The 12,786-nt window shown below is 52.5% G+C and overlaps 1 protein-coding gene across 3 annotated transcripts in view; it reads right to left on the bottom strand.

Moving 5' to 3' along the window:
- Positions 1-12,786, bottom strand: part of CHST8 (carbohydrate sulfotransferase 8) — a 113,014-nt gene that overhangs the window by 61,935 nt on the left and 38,293 nt on the right. For all 3 annotated transcript variants that reach the window (XM_036231577.1, XM_036231576.1, XM_016166082.2), the window contains exon 2: positions 1,362-1,577. In XM_036231577.1, coding sequence (XP_036087470.1) covers positions 1,362-1,491 — 130 coding nt within the window. In that variant the 5' untranslated portion in view covers positions 1,492-1,577. The remainder of the gene's footprint in view (positions 1-1,361; positions 1,578-12,786) is intronic.

The raw sequence follows: 12,786 nt of genomic DNA, 5'->3' as shown, positions 1-12,786 counted from the left end.
CTGCGGAGTCCCCACAGAGGAGCCAGACTGGTCACTTGTCCTTGCTTCTTCAGGAGTGGGGGAGCAGCCAGACACACTGTGACAGCCATCATCTGTGAGGGTCCAGCCTAGGTATGAGTCAGCACCAATGACTGGCTGCCATCTGCTGGGGCCCACGGCCTTGGCTACCTCTCACTGACGCTGGTGAAAGAATCAACTCATTGGTCTCCCTCACCAGGGCCTCTGGCAGAAGCTGCCAGGCCTAGGGCCCAAACTCTGGACTCCTCATGCTCCTTCTGCCTTTCCACCTATGGCCTCTAGGCCCACATTCTACCCTGAGAGTGAGAGCCAGCCAGCACTGAGGAGAAGCTGGGAGGAGGCCGCAGGCCTGAGGACCCTGTGCCCCACCCCCAGGGTGTGCTATGTGCCCTCCTGTGTGTGCTATGTGCTGCTGGCGGGGATGGTGCAGAAACCCTCTGCCAGGCCCCCAGCTTCCACTCCTCCTTCATATTATCCATGTTCCAGAGCACATGGGTGTCTCCATGGACCGTTCCCTAACAAGGCCCCCAGGACCACTGCTGAGAGATGCTGGGCCTTGGGCCTGGCAACAGTGCTTTCCTCACACTCCAAAGCAGAGGACCCCCAGCCCTGGCCCGATGCCTGCTGTCCTCCAGCCCTGCTGTGTTCCCTTGGGAAGGGAAGGGCTCTGAACCGGCAGCGGGCACCTTGTCCAAGCTCCCCTCTCCATCTGCCCAAGGCTCCAGAACCATCCTTCCTGCTCTCCCCTCACTGCCACCCCCCCCCCCTGTCCCCCACAGACCACTGCCAGTCAGGGAGGGGCTGCCCCTCCTCTGGGTCAACAGGGACAGGTGGGGTAGGAGGCAGCAGGTAGGGCACCAGCAGGTACGGTCTCAGACTCACAAAGCCAAAAGGTTCCCCAAACCCCTCTGCCCATGCTGGAGGAGCTGAATTTGAGGGGTCCCCAGAGCTGGGGAGAGAAAGAATCCCATTTGGCAAGGCTCAGGGAGAAATTATTCACTCTCTGATGTCCCAGGTCATGTGGAAGAGACACTGAGGGGTGGCAAAACTCCCCTCAAATCTGAGTTTCACCAAAGGCAATAACCGGCTGAGGGATGGGCAGCATGACCACGATTCCCAGAAGAGGTGCATGGGCCAGAGGCCAGAGGCCAGAGGTCAGAGCCCTAAGGCTGCCAGTATGACATCAGACATAATGTTCCATATTGAGGCTGAAGCCCCCCAGGAGGAGACCACGACCCCTCCTCTGCCTGCCAGGTCTCAGCACAGAGCTGGCACCAGGGAACGGTGGAGGCCTGCACCTTGGGCAGGAGAGCCAGGCGGTGGGGCCAAGTGTGAGAGCTCACCTGGCACCTGCTGAGGGGTCAGCTCCGTGGGGTCCTGCAGGCTGATGAAAAGGAGAAGGCCTGCGGCTCCGAACAGCAGGATGGACGAGAACATGCAGGCCAGCCGCATTGTTCCAGTCCGCAGGGTCATCTGGGCCTTGCTCCGGGGTCACCTGTTGGGTGTGGGAGGCGAGTTCCTCCCTCATCATCCACACCAGGCATCCATCAGGCCACAGTCTACGGGGCAGAGGGAGAGAAAGGTGGTCCATCACCGAGGCGCAGAGCCTTCTGGGCAGGCTGAGGCACCAGCCACTGTACATGACCATGTGTAATCTTCAGATCCCTCCACCCTTCAGAGCCTACTCAGGCATGTTCAGTCCACATTTTCAAGCCCAAAGCAGGCTGAGGGAAGTCCAGTCACTACCTGTGGCTGGAACACTAGCTTCCTTCCAGGGTCTCCTGTATTGGCACCCCCAGAAAAACCAGAGAGAGAGAGACACTCTGGTATCTGCCTAGGGGAGCCCAGAGTAAAGCCCCGGGGCCTACAGCCAGGGACAGAGGCTCCCCGCCCCGCACCCCCCTGCACTGTCGAAGCTCTCTGAGCCTCTAAACAAGCATGCATGAACCCCATGGTGGGTTCTAGGTATAGGCAAGAATCCAGGTCCTTGTCCCTTGCAACTGGCCCAGTGGACAGAGAAGGCCTCAGATCTTCCTCTGCTCTGGCCCCGTCCTCTATGGGGTGCTGGAGACAAGGGTGTCCACAGAGTGGGAGCCTTTGAGAAGGAGCCTCCCGTGCCCAGAGCTGTCAGGAGCAGATTCACAGCCATTCTCCTGCAGCAGCCCACGCTGTCCCTCCCTGACAGACTGGTCAATGGGCTGGCGGGATCAAGGCCCACTGGATAGTTGTGCTAGTGGAAGCTGAAGCTATGGCCGGACTAGGGGATCTTCAGGCCCGCAGGCCGGAGGCTGAGGCAAGGCGCCAGACTGTGTCTGATCAGGCCCAGGCCCAGAGGCCCAGAGGCTGGAACCAACTTCCTCATGTTCCCACAGATGGGTTCCTATTGCTGTAGCAACTGGAGACCTAGAGCTTGCCCACATGACTGACCCCCATACCCTGGTTCCTCCTGACGGGAAAGAAATTGCAAATACCCCAATATCAACTAGTGACCGCAGGTGGACCAGGCTGTGGGTCTAAGATGGGGGCACCCCAAGGCCATCTGCCCAAAGAAAGGCTCAGTCTGCAGAGGGGTGGTGCTGAAGAGTCGCCTGCACAGGGGGTGGTGCTAGAGGGGGCAGGTGTCCCAGGCCCTCCCCCGGCGGAGGGTCACTCTGTCCTCTTTCACCTGTTCTTACCAGTGCGGGGCCAGGGACACGACCCTCTCTCTGCCCAAGGAGCCCTGGCTTCCGCATCTGGGCACAGGGCGGTGCCCAAGGGAGGCTGAGCAGGTGGGCAGCTCCCAGCTGCCTCTGAGACCACAGGAGGGTGGCGGGTCGAGCCCCAGACCAGATGAGCTGCTGGACACAAGGACGTTTCCCTGCTGGGATCTCCTCATGTGCAGGGAGCCCATTCCCGACCTGGCCCCCAGGGGCTGGGGAAGGAAGCCCCAGCTCCTGCCTCTCTGCATCCAGCCTGGGGCTGCGGGGCAGGAGGCAGGAGGTGGGTAATAAGAAGAGAAGCACCGCCCCCTTTCTGCCCAGACAGAAATTCCCAAGGACGGGACTGGAAAGCTCTGGGAATGAGGGGCGTTAAATTGCAGGTTTGGATTTCTCTCTTCTGCAGTCTCTGTAATTATTTTTTCACTCAGTTAACTTTAATTAACCTGCCTCAGGCCTCTACGCACAGAACGTGCATGAACACCGGGCTCTCTGGGCCGTGCTGAGCAGGTGGTTCCCACGACCTCCCAGCTTTTATGTTTGGGAGGCAGCACTGAGCCAGGCTCTGCGTCTGACCAGCCCCAGGCCCAGACCCAGGCCCAGTTGGCTCTGGGGTTTCAGGCTGGCTCCAACTTCACTGCACTGAACCCCACTTCAGAGAAAGACTGCTGCTTCCTGGCATCACCGGGACCCCCTGCCCTGGGACTGCAGTGGGTAAAAATGGGCAGACACACATTCTCAATGGCTCAGGGTCTGAAGTGTCTCATGTGGGTTCCTGGTCTCCTCCTCCATGGCTGCCCTGGATAAGGACTGTTCTGGAGGCCAGTGCAGGCCCCAGGCTGTGTTGAAGGACAAGGCCACTTTCAACTCTGCCTGCAACATGCCCAATGCCTTGCAGTCTCTGAGGCACTGCGTGCAGGGCCCACCAGGGCCAGCCTGAGGTCCAGGGGAAGCGTGAGCTACTGATAGAGAAGGTGGAGCTATTCTCTCCCACCCCACTCTGCCCCCCACTCCCAGCAGTTGACTTAACCCCTCAGGATTCCCAAGGAGTCATGGAAAAGAGTTGAAAGAGTGGAAATGGCATTACACATGATGCAGTGGGGTTAAGATCCTTGGATGGGGAGTAGGGGAGGCAGTTCAAGGCCTTTCCAGAGCAGACGCACATGCACTAACGTGCATACACACACAGGCCCAGGTGCGCACCGGCGAGCATCTGCACATGCACACTGCTGATGGTCCCCAGCAAGACCCCAGCTGTAAGGAAATTGCCAAGAGGCCTGGGTCATGCTGGTCATGGTGTCGACACACTTGATGCAGCTACGCCAGCCTCCCGGGTCAGACACGAGGCCAGAAGGCCAATCTTATCTAGGGTGACCTCTGATGTCAGGACATTTCATGAGGAAGGAGAAAGGGAAGGAGGGAAGAAGGGGGGAGGGAAGAGAAAGGCAGGTAAAGAGAGAGGAAGGAGGGAGGAGGAGGGAGAATGGCAAGTTAACAGCTAGAGCACATAGCTACCTGGTAAAACAGTTAATAAAGTGCCACCCAACCCTAGCCCAAAAACTCCGATGAAAAAAGAGGTCTCATGTGCCCATGTGATCATCATCACATTGTTTGCACGGTAGCAGGTGCTGCAGAAGTGACTAAAGAGCTGGCCAGTCCCCTCTTCTGTCACACTGTCACCCTGTCACCATCCGAGCCAGCACAGACTTCTCCTGTCCTGCAGTCATGACCCTCCACCCCATTTGTTTCTGAACTGGCCCAAACCAACCCACCACATGGAGCCAGGCTCCAACAGCCTGTGTGCCTGGGAGCTAGGACGAGGCCCACATCCCTGCCCCCAAAGCTGTGCGTGGGGGAGGCGGGAGAGGGCACAGACGTAGGGCCTGCACCCTCACTGTGGCAGGGGCGTCAACCGCCTAAATTTTTCTTTTCAGAAACCCCCTCCTTTGCTGGTGCCGGAGAGAATACGAGCACCCTCTCCATGCCCAGGGCCCTGGAGTTAGAGTCACACGGCCCCTACGCATCAGACCCCAGCCTCAACGCCGCCTCCTACCCTGGGATCCTCTCGTCAGTGTTTGCTCTCACTGGAGACCATCTCGCCAGCTAACTCCCTGCTCTGTGCAAACAGAAATCAAAAGGTTAGCATGCCTACCCTCCTGGGTGACTGGTTAGCAGTCTGGCTGGGTCTTCGGTGCCCCAGGAGGGGGACAACATCATAAAATCTATAAGAACCTCTTTCCTTTAAAGGTGGGGAGTAGAAGAGAGGTCACCGACACACCACCACACACTGCAGAGAGTATGCACATCTGATCCCCTATTGTTCCTCTGAGGCTCCTTGATATTAAAATCACGGGTTATTTTCAAGGCCACAGGAAGATGCTGGTCTGGAGGCTGTTTGTCCCCATCTCTTGGGGATCAAGCTGCTGCCTGGGGAGTGGACGCTATGATCTGTCACAGGTGGGGCTGGGCTGCTCAGGGTCCCATAAACACATTTACAGGCCTCTGTTCGCTAGGACTATTGAATCTTCCCAACGTACTGCATCACCCTCTGTAACAATGACAAGTAGAGACCCCTCCCCTACCTCCCCGCCTCCCTGCCTCCCTTTTAAGACCAGCAGACAATAAGGAAACTCAAGCAACTGGGGGCGGAGTGGGGAGGGTAAGGCAAGAAAAATAAACAGTCCATTGAGTTTCCAGAAGGTCCTGCCCTCATCACAATTTCTACTCCTCCTGGCGGCTTCTCTTCCTGAGACCTGAATGGCGTCACCGAGTTTTACTGTAAGAAAAGAAATCCAATTAATCTTGTAAACACCTCCTGGGACACAGGGCAGGGCCAAGGATTCCTCCCATTTCCTTATTTATCTGATTTAAAAATTTGTCTCTTCAGAAAATCCACTTAAGGTACAAGCAAGGACTTGGGAATTCAGCCAAGACACATGCACCTCTAGTGGCAACCGGCTGGCAGGCCGATGAATGGACGGCTCCAAGGACATGCTTGGCTGCGGCTGCTCCAAGGCCTAGATGCTCCCCCCAGTCACCAGAGGACCCCCTCTGGCTGTGGGGACCCACCCCCATGCCCCACTGGAGGCAACGGGAGGCGTCCAGCCATATGCCCATGGATGCACCCATGTAGTGTGTGGACCACGGGCCAGGAAAGTTCTCTGTCCAGTTAGTCTCCTCCTCACACGGGCTGGAGTGAACAATGACGTCCCTCCCTCCCTGCTGAGGGCTGCAGGAGAAGCTGCTCATCAGGAGAGAGGCTGCTATGGCAACTTGAGGAGAATAGAGCCAGGCACTGCCATCACCTTGAATCTAGCACCAAGCATTCGCCCTGGTGGCAGAGGCGCTGAACCTCAGCTCTGTCCTGGTGCTCGGACTGACCTCTGCTTTCCTCCTCAGCCTCCTGGCCTCAGTAACTCACTTGCTCCCAGCCGAAACAAAGCACACAGCCCAATCCCCAGAGAGCAACACCTCCATCTGTTGTGTCGGATGAGTTCTTCCATGTGTGCGGCTCCTGCTTTACTTCTGAGATGGGGTTCTTCTTGATTTCAGATCATTAAAATCCTGCAGCTAATTAAAACCGCTCTAACGGCAGCAGTGGTGGCAGCAGCAAACTCTGAGACAAGTCCCTCCAGTTTTTATTTGTAGGCATAAAGTTGCAATGCAATGCTCTGGGAGGATGGATGATGGATGGCTTCAAGTGCTGGGATTCTAAGGCGGGGCTGTAGGCTTTGAATAGCTTCTGCCTGGCCTCTAGCACCAGGGAGCGCTGACCTGGGTCCTGAAATGCCCAGGACGCAGCCTTTGCATACCCAGGCCCTCACCGCTGCATCCCACTCTTGGGAAGGAAATTCTCCTGCAATCCACCTCTCTGTTTCAAGGCAGGGATTTCCTTCAATCCCTCATGCTTCCTGCAGTGGGGACAAGTGGAGTCCTAATGCAGAGGGCGAGTCATAAATGAGGCTCAAATAGCCCCAAAGCCTTGACCCCAGATTATATCCCTTCTTCCAAAGTGTGGAGGGCATTCGCACACCTCTCTCAGACTCCTGAAGCTTCGGGAGCAGAGTCGGGACCTCCTATCTTTGTATTCCCAGCACTGCTACACAGGGCCTGGTACAGGGAAGGTGATCAATAACCTCTGCTGCATGTTGAATGAGCGTGAGTTAATAGATGGAGGTGTTTGGCCATCTGGAGAGAGGCACTCCATGAACCTGGAATTTTAAAAAGGTCATTTATGTTTCGAGGAGCTATGGGTTTGTTTTGATCAGGTCTGGGTTAGAATTGGGTCTGAATCGTACCGCAAGTCTATCAGAAAAGAGGCAAGGAAGTAAGCTCCGCCAGGGAGCCACATGGAGCCTGACAGCTCCCAAATGCCCAGAGCGCACTCCCTACCAGGGTGCCACTTTTGTACCCTCATATTGGTAGGGCAGATTCAAATCATGGGGCTTGAAGACTAATAGAATTTGTGGAGTAAATGCTAACTCTATCCCTATATATACATGTATACTAACGTGTGAAACATATGCACGAACAAATATGCAAGTCACTTAGATGCCATAAAATGGATTATCCTCAAAAACATAGCACGAAGCTAGGAAACTCCCAAACAAAATTACAGTTTAAATGTGTTGATCAAAAGTCAATGAAAGCAACACATGCTACAATATAGACGAACCTTGAGGACATTATGTTATGTGAGACAAGCCAATCACAATAGGACAAATACTACATGACTCCATGTAGCCAAATTCAGAGACAGAAAGTAGAATGGTGGTTACTGGGGGCTGCGAGGAAGGGAGGAATGGTGAATTATCAATTAATGGGAATAAAAGTTCAGCTGGGGAAGATGAAAAAAGTTCTGGAGATGGATGGTGGTGATGGTTGCACAACAAAGTGAACATACTTAATGCCTCTGGACTTAAAAATGGTTAAAATAACAAGTTTTATACTGTGTATATTTTACCATGACAAAAAAAAAATCAATGAAAGCAAACTGGAAGTTGAGCCACTTTCTACCTGTTTCATTCATCCTACAGATGGCTGGGGGTGGGCCCGGAAGCCGAGGAAGACCAGAGTGGTCAAGGTCATGCCCATGTAAAACATGACCAGGACATAGGGGAGCTGGATTTGTGGCCCCAGGCAGCCTAATCAAGCAGCCGGACGTCATGGGATGGACCCCAGACTAAGAGTGGGAGCTCAGGTTCTAGGCCCGGCTGCCCTTCCAGTCATCTGTGTGGCCCTCGTGATTTGATTTTCCTTATCTCAGAATCAGTCTGCATCCCAAATATCTACTGTAGATGAGTTCCCAAGTTCCTTGCAACTCTGGTGTGAGACAAATGTCTTGGAAACAGAAAGTCACCTTGTGAATTTCATTTGCATGAGGCTACTTTCAGGCAAAGCAGGTGGTCCTCTGGGGATGACATCTCTTACCCACACCCTTGCCACAAATCTGGGTCACTGCTGGGCCCCTACGGTTCAAAGCTGCCAAGCTGTTTCCCTTTGAGACAACTCTATACTTGTGGAGAGAGCAAAGGCCCCTCATGCAAGTGTCAAACTGGAAATTGCATCCTCTGGTTCTTTCTGATCCACAAAGCCATGCTCCTCTGAGGCCTGCCTGACTGAGGTATGTCCCACCTGGGGCCACTCCCTACTGAGGGGACCACTGTTCTGTGTTCGAACCGCTACACCGAGCCCAGCTAGGACAATGCCTCACTTAATCATGGAAATCATTTTGAGGTAGAAATCTAAACGGGGCTAATGATGGGGATCCCATCGTATTTATAGTCACCTTTGTCATTTAAAGATCGTTAATTTTTACAGAATTTAAAAGGGCAACACGAGGGATCCTTGTGCTGATGAAAATGGCCTCTATCCTGACTCTATCCATGTCGACATCCTCATTGTGATACTGAACGACGGTGGCGAAAGTACAGTTGTAGAGTCGTATTGGGGGAAATGGGATAAAGGGTCCACATTATTTCTCTGTGTTATTTCTTAACAACTAAATGTGAATCTAAAATAATCTCAAAATAAAAAGCTTAATTAAAAAAATCAAAAACTTAAAAATAAGTTACTGGCCTTTTAGCTCATGCATAATGGAAACAATTTCTAATGTTGTGCACGTAAATAATAAATAACCATTTTCATGGATCATCGCCATCCCCTGTTGTATAGAAAACATTTTAAAGTTAAGGGACTATGCCTTTAATAGGAAAATTTGATGTGTTAGCAACTACTGGTTGATCTCTGTGCATTTTTCAATTGCAAATTGCACTTTAAAAATGCAAACAATTATTAATATTGATTTGGACTAAAACAATATTGAATTTCAATATATTTCCAGCACTTTTATGAATTACCCTGTGGATACGTGGTGATTATGATAAAAGAGTATTTGCATGCTCGATTTCTTTTCAGTGAGGAACCTTGAAGAGGGCTGACGTGATCCAGGGATAATGAACTTCACAGGGACAAGACTGGCTCCAGAGGCCCCGGCTAGGTACTCAAACTTAGCACCTGATACAGACTCTCAGGACCACTTTCCTCTTTGGGCGTTATCTACACTGAGATTACAGAGCACAGGTCATAAGCACCTGCTCAGGGCCTGGAATGGGACTTAGCACCACAGTTTCTACAGGGAAGGAAGGAGAAAGGAATAGACATTTGTGCTTTGTTAACGTCCCAGGCACTATGCCACATGCTGTATCAACACCCTGTTTAGTTTTCACGCAATACCCTCTTGAAGTGAATTATTTGTCACAGGCTTGGTTCCCTTTAAGGAGATGCTGAGGTGGACCTCGGGGTGTGAGAAGTTTATTAAGGATCAACAACTGTAACGGGAAAAGGGAGAACGCCAAAGTGGGCAGAAGAAGCTGAACAAGGATGCAGGCACAGCCAAGCCTGGACGGCGGGCTCTGGTGCGGGTGTAGTTGGTCAGTGTCCTGCAGCAGGCAGAAATGGCCTTGCCTTCTGGCTTCCCCTTACTCAGTATCTAGGTGTGAATTGCTCAGGGAAGGGCATGGCCTTGGATGAAGCAGTTTGCTGACCACTCATCCTGTGGGTGGTTAGCGTCCTCCCTGGAAGGGAATCTGGGCAGCATTATCTCCAAGCTCACCACTCTGTAGTGACATGAAGATCCGGAGAGACTAAATATGGCTGAGGTTACACAGTAAATAAGCCATCCCAGATCTGTCTGACTCATTTCTCCCAAACAAAAGCGTGCATCAGACTGCCCTGACTTTCAGCTACTGAGACACGAAGGTCTTAAAGTCTCCAGAGGAACATGCAGGAAGTTTGACCGCGTAAGCAGATTCCCTCACTTCACCTCTACTAACATCCCTGCAACATGCACGCATGCGTGTGCATGTGCACACACACTAACTTCTTGGCAATCATCTCCTTGCTAACGGAAGGTGAAGGCATGGACTATCTGGGTTAAAGTTCCCCTGACAGTACAGCCTGGAGAGCATCTCCCCCCAGCAGAGCCACAGGATCTTGCAAAGAGCAGCAGACACACGATGCTGCGCGGCCTCCTTTTACTTTTAGAAAGCACTGAGCTATTCACATTTTCCAGCTGCTCTGACATCCACGGCCACAGCAGGGAAAATTACAGGGAGGAAAAAAATTGCATATTTACTTCTCAAAATTGAAAGTTGGGGTATAATACGGACAGAAAGGAGTATATGAGTAAACCTAGAATGCCCTGGCCCACGGCAGGGTGCAACTGCCTCCAAGCTGCAAACAGCAATCCATAGACTGCAGAGGAGGAGAGAATGGCAAGGAGTTTTGGCTTCCTTCCAGGAAATCCCTCTCCCTATGGCTGGCACAAGGAGGCCCCAGAAGACTGGCCTTTGTGTTCTCAGCTGCCCATGGTGCCTGGCATAAAGTAGGTACTTGGTCAATGTGTGGGAAGCTCAGAGAGCTAGTAAGAGGAAGAAGGGGAAGAGATGCTTGCACACTAGGGCTGGCTGGGTCCTTCGAATTGGAGTCATGTGGGTCCAGCAGGTGTTCCCTGTGTGTATGTGCAGTGCACATGCACATCTACCCTCTTTGGGGGCAGGCCAGCCTCTCTAAGCTGGCTCCAGGGCTGACCATCACATTCTTGACCCCTACTCGTTCAGCATGATTTTCCCTGAAGCTCTCCTCAAAGTATGTTGGGTTCTTCTCATCTGAGGGCTCAAAGACTAATAATATGGCCGAACAATCAAGTCTGTTGGCCTTATCCTGGTTGCTTTGTAGATAGCTGGGTCTTTCTTAGGGCAGCAGGAAGGGTCTAGGGCTCTGAGTGACATAGAAGTTCTAACAAGTTGTTATTCGTGAGACAGGAACCTGCCTTCGCCATGAGTCTCTGCCTCATGTCTCCCTCTGATTGACATCCTGTGCTTCAAGTCTCTTCCACCCCACTCACCCTCAATGCCTTCCCTTTCTTTCACCACAGGGTGCTGAAAAACCAGAAGTTTAGGTCTAACCCTCGCTCTCTTTTCACACATCTAACTGTGGGTGGCTTCCTGCATGTTTTCCTATCTATCTTTTCCAGCCCCTCAGGGAGGGTGATTCAGCACCACTGGCCTGGACAGCACCCTACCTCCAGGCCAGTCCTCGTATGTAGTACAGCAGTCCCCAACCTTTTTGGCATCAGGGGCCAGTGCTCCTATGAGGATCTAATGCCGGATGATCTGAGGTGGAGCTGAGGCGGTGATGCTAGCACTGGGGAGCGACTGCAGATACAGATGAGGCTTCGTTCACTTGCCCAAAGCTCACCTCCTGCTGTGTGGCCTAGTTCCTAACAAGTCACTGGTCCATGTTCCGGTGGTTGGGGACCCCTGCTGTAGTACATTTGTCATATTCCCCTGTTAAAAACCATCTGAAGGTCTCCAGTTGCCCAATGGTCGAAGATTAAATATCTCAGCATGTCCCACAAGACCCTTGAGTATCCAGTCTCTGCCGACCTCCCACCTCCAGTCTCATTTCTCACCATTCCCTGATGGCCCCCAGGCCAGGTGAGGCACCCCATTGTGTGCCCCCAGAGGCCCTGGGCTTTCCTTCAATGCAGCTAACAAAGTGAGGCTAGTGCAGAGAAAAGAGCACCGGGCTCCAAGCGTCTGCTACTCAGAATCAAATTTTCTCACTGGGAGTCTTTGGGCATCAGCATTTTACTGCTTCGGTTTCCCAGCCAGCAAGTGGGTCCCTGGTGAACTGACACCATGGGGCTATTTGTGAAGAACCCTGCTGTGGTGGGATGCTGTCTAGAGGTGGAGGGGAAGGCTCAGGGCAGCTGGGGTGGGTTGCTAGGTCCCAGTGCTCTCCCGCAGGGCGCATGCTCCTCCAGGTCTTTGCTTTGCTTATCTGCAACAACACACGAGGGGGTCTGGTTTTCCTCTCCCTAGGCCTGCAGCCTTTTTCTGCTGTCCCAAGTCTCAGATGTTCTCATCTCGCAGCTTCAAGGACAGAAAGGGTGCTAAACCTTATGATCTCAGGGACTGGCACACAATGGTGTGTTTGCAGGGCAGGAGTGGTGGGCGGAAGATGTAGACAGCACTCAGCCGACGGAGAGCATCTGAAAGCAGAATGGCATCCACACGGGCTCCACATTTGTGCACCTGTGTCACTGTTGTCCAGGGGTCACCTGAGCCCTGACTTCTTACATGGTTGCTGAAAAGAGGAAGACACAGGTAGAAATACACATTTTTATGATGAGAGCCAGAATGGCCAATCGTCGGTCTTCTGTGAACACTTGTGTGAAGCAGCCCATTTCCTATAACAACCCATATGACACTTTCATAATGAAAATTGTTTTTAAAATGACATATCTAATGACCCTCGGTAGCAGATCCAGACCTTCAGATCTTGCAGTCTGGAAACCTGGATTTTTAACTTGAAATTTCCTGATTCTTAAATTGGCAGGCAATGTACATTTTAAAAACCTACTTGAGCAAATCAAAACTCAGGTTCAGGCTGGATTTGGCCTGGGGTCCACCTGTTGCCACCCCTACCATAAAAAGGATAGCTTGGATGGGGGAAAGGCACCTGACCTCTGGATAAAAGTGATGCTAACAGTTCAAGGAATTTTGTG

This window comes from Rousettus aegyptiacus, unplaced genomic scaffold (assembly GCF_014176215.1).
Source record: "Rousettus aegyptiacus isolate mRouAeg1 unplaced genomic scaffold, mRouAeg1.p scaffold_m13_p_14, whole genome shotgun sequence".
NCBI classification, from domain to species: domain Eukaryota; kingdom Metazoa; phylum Chordata; class Mammalia; order Chiroptera; family Pteropodidae; genus Rousettus; species Rousettus aegyptiacus.
Note: the sequence above shows the minus strand (reverse complement) of the source record. Positions and strands in the feature narration are given on the sequence as shown.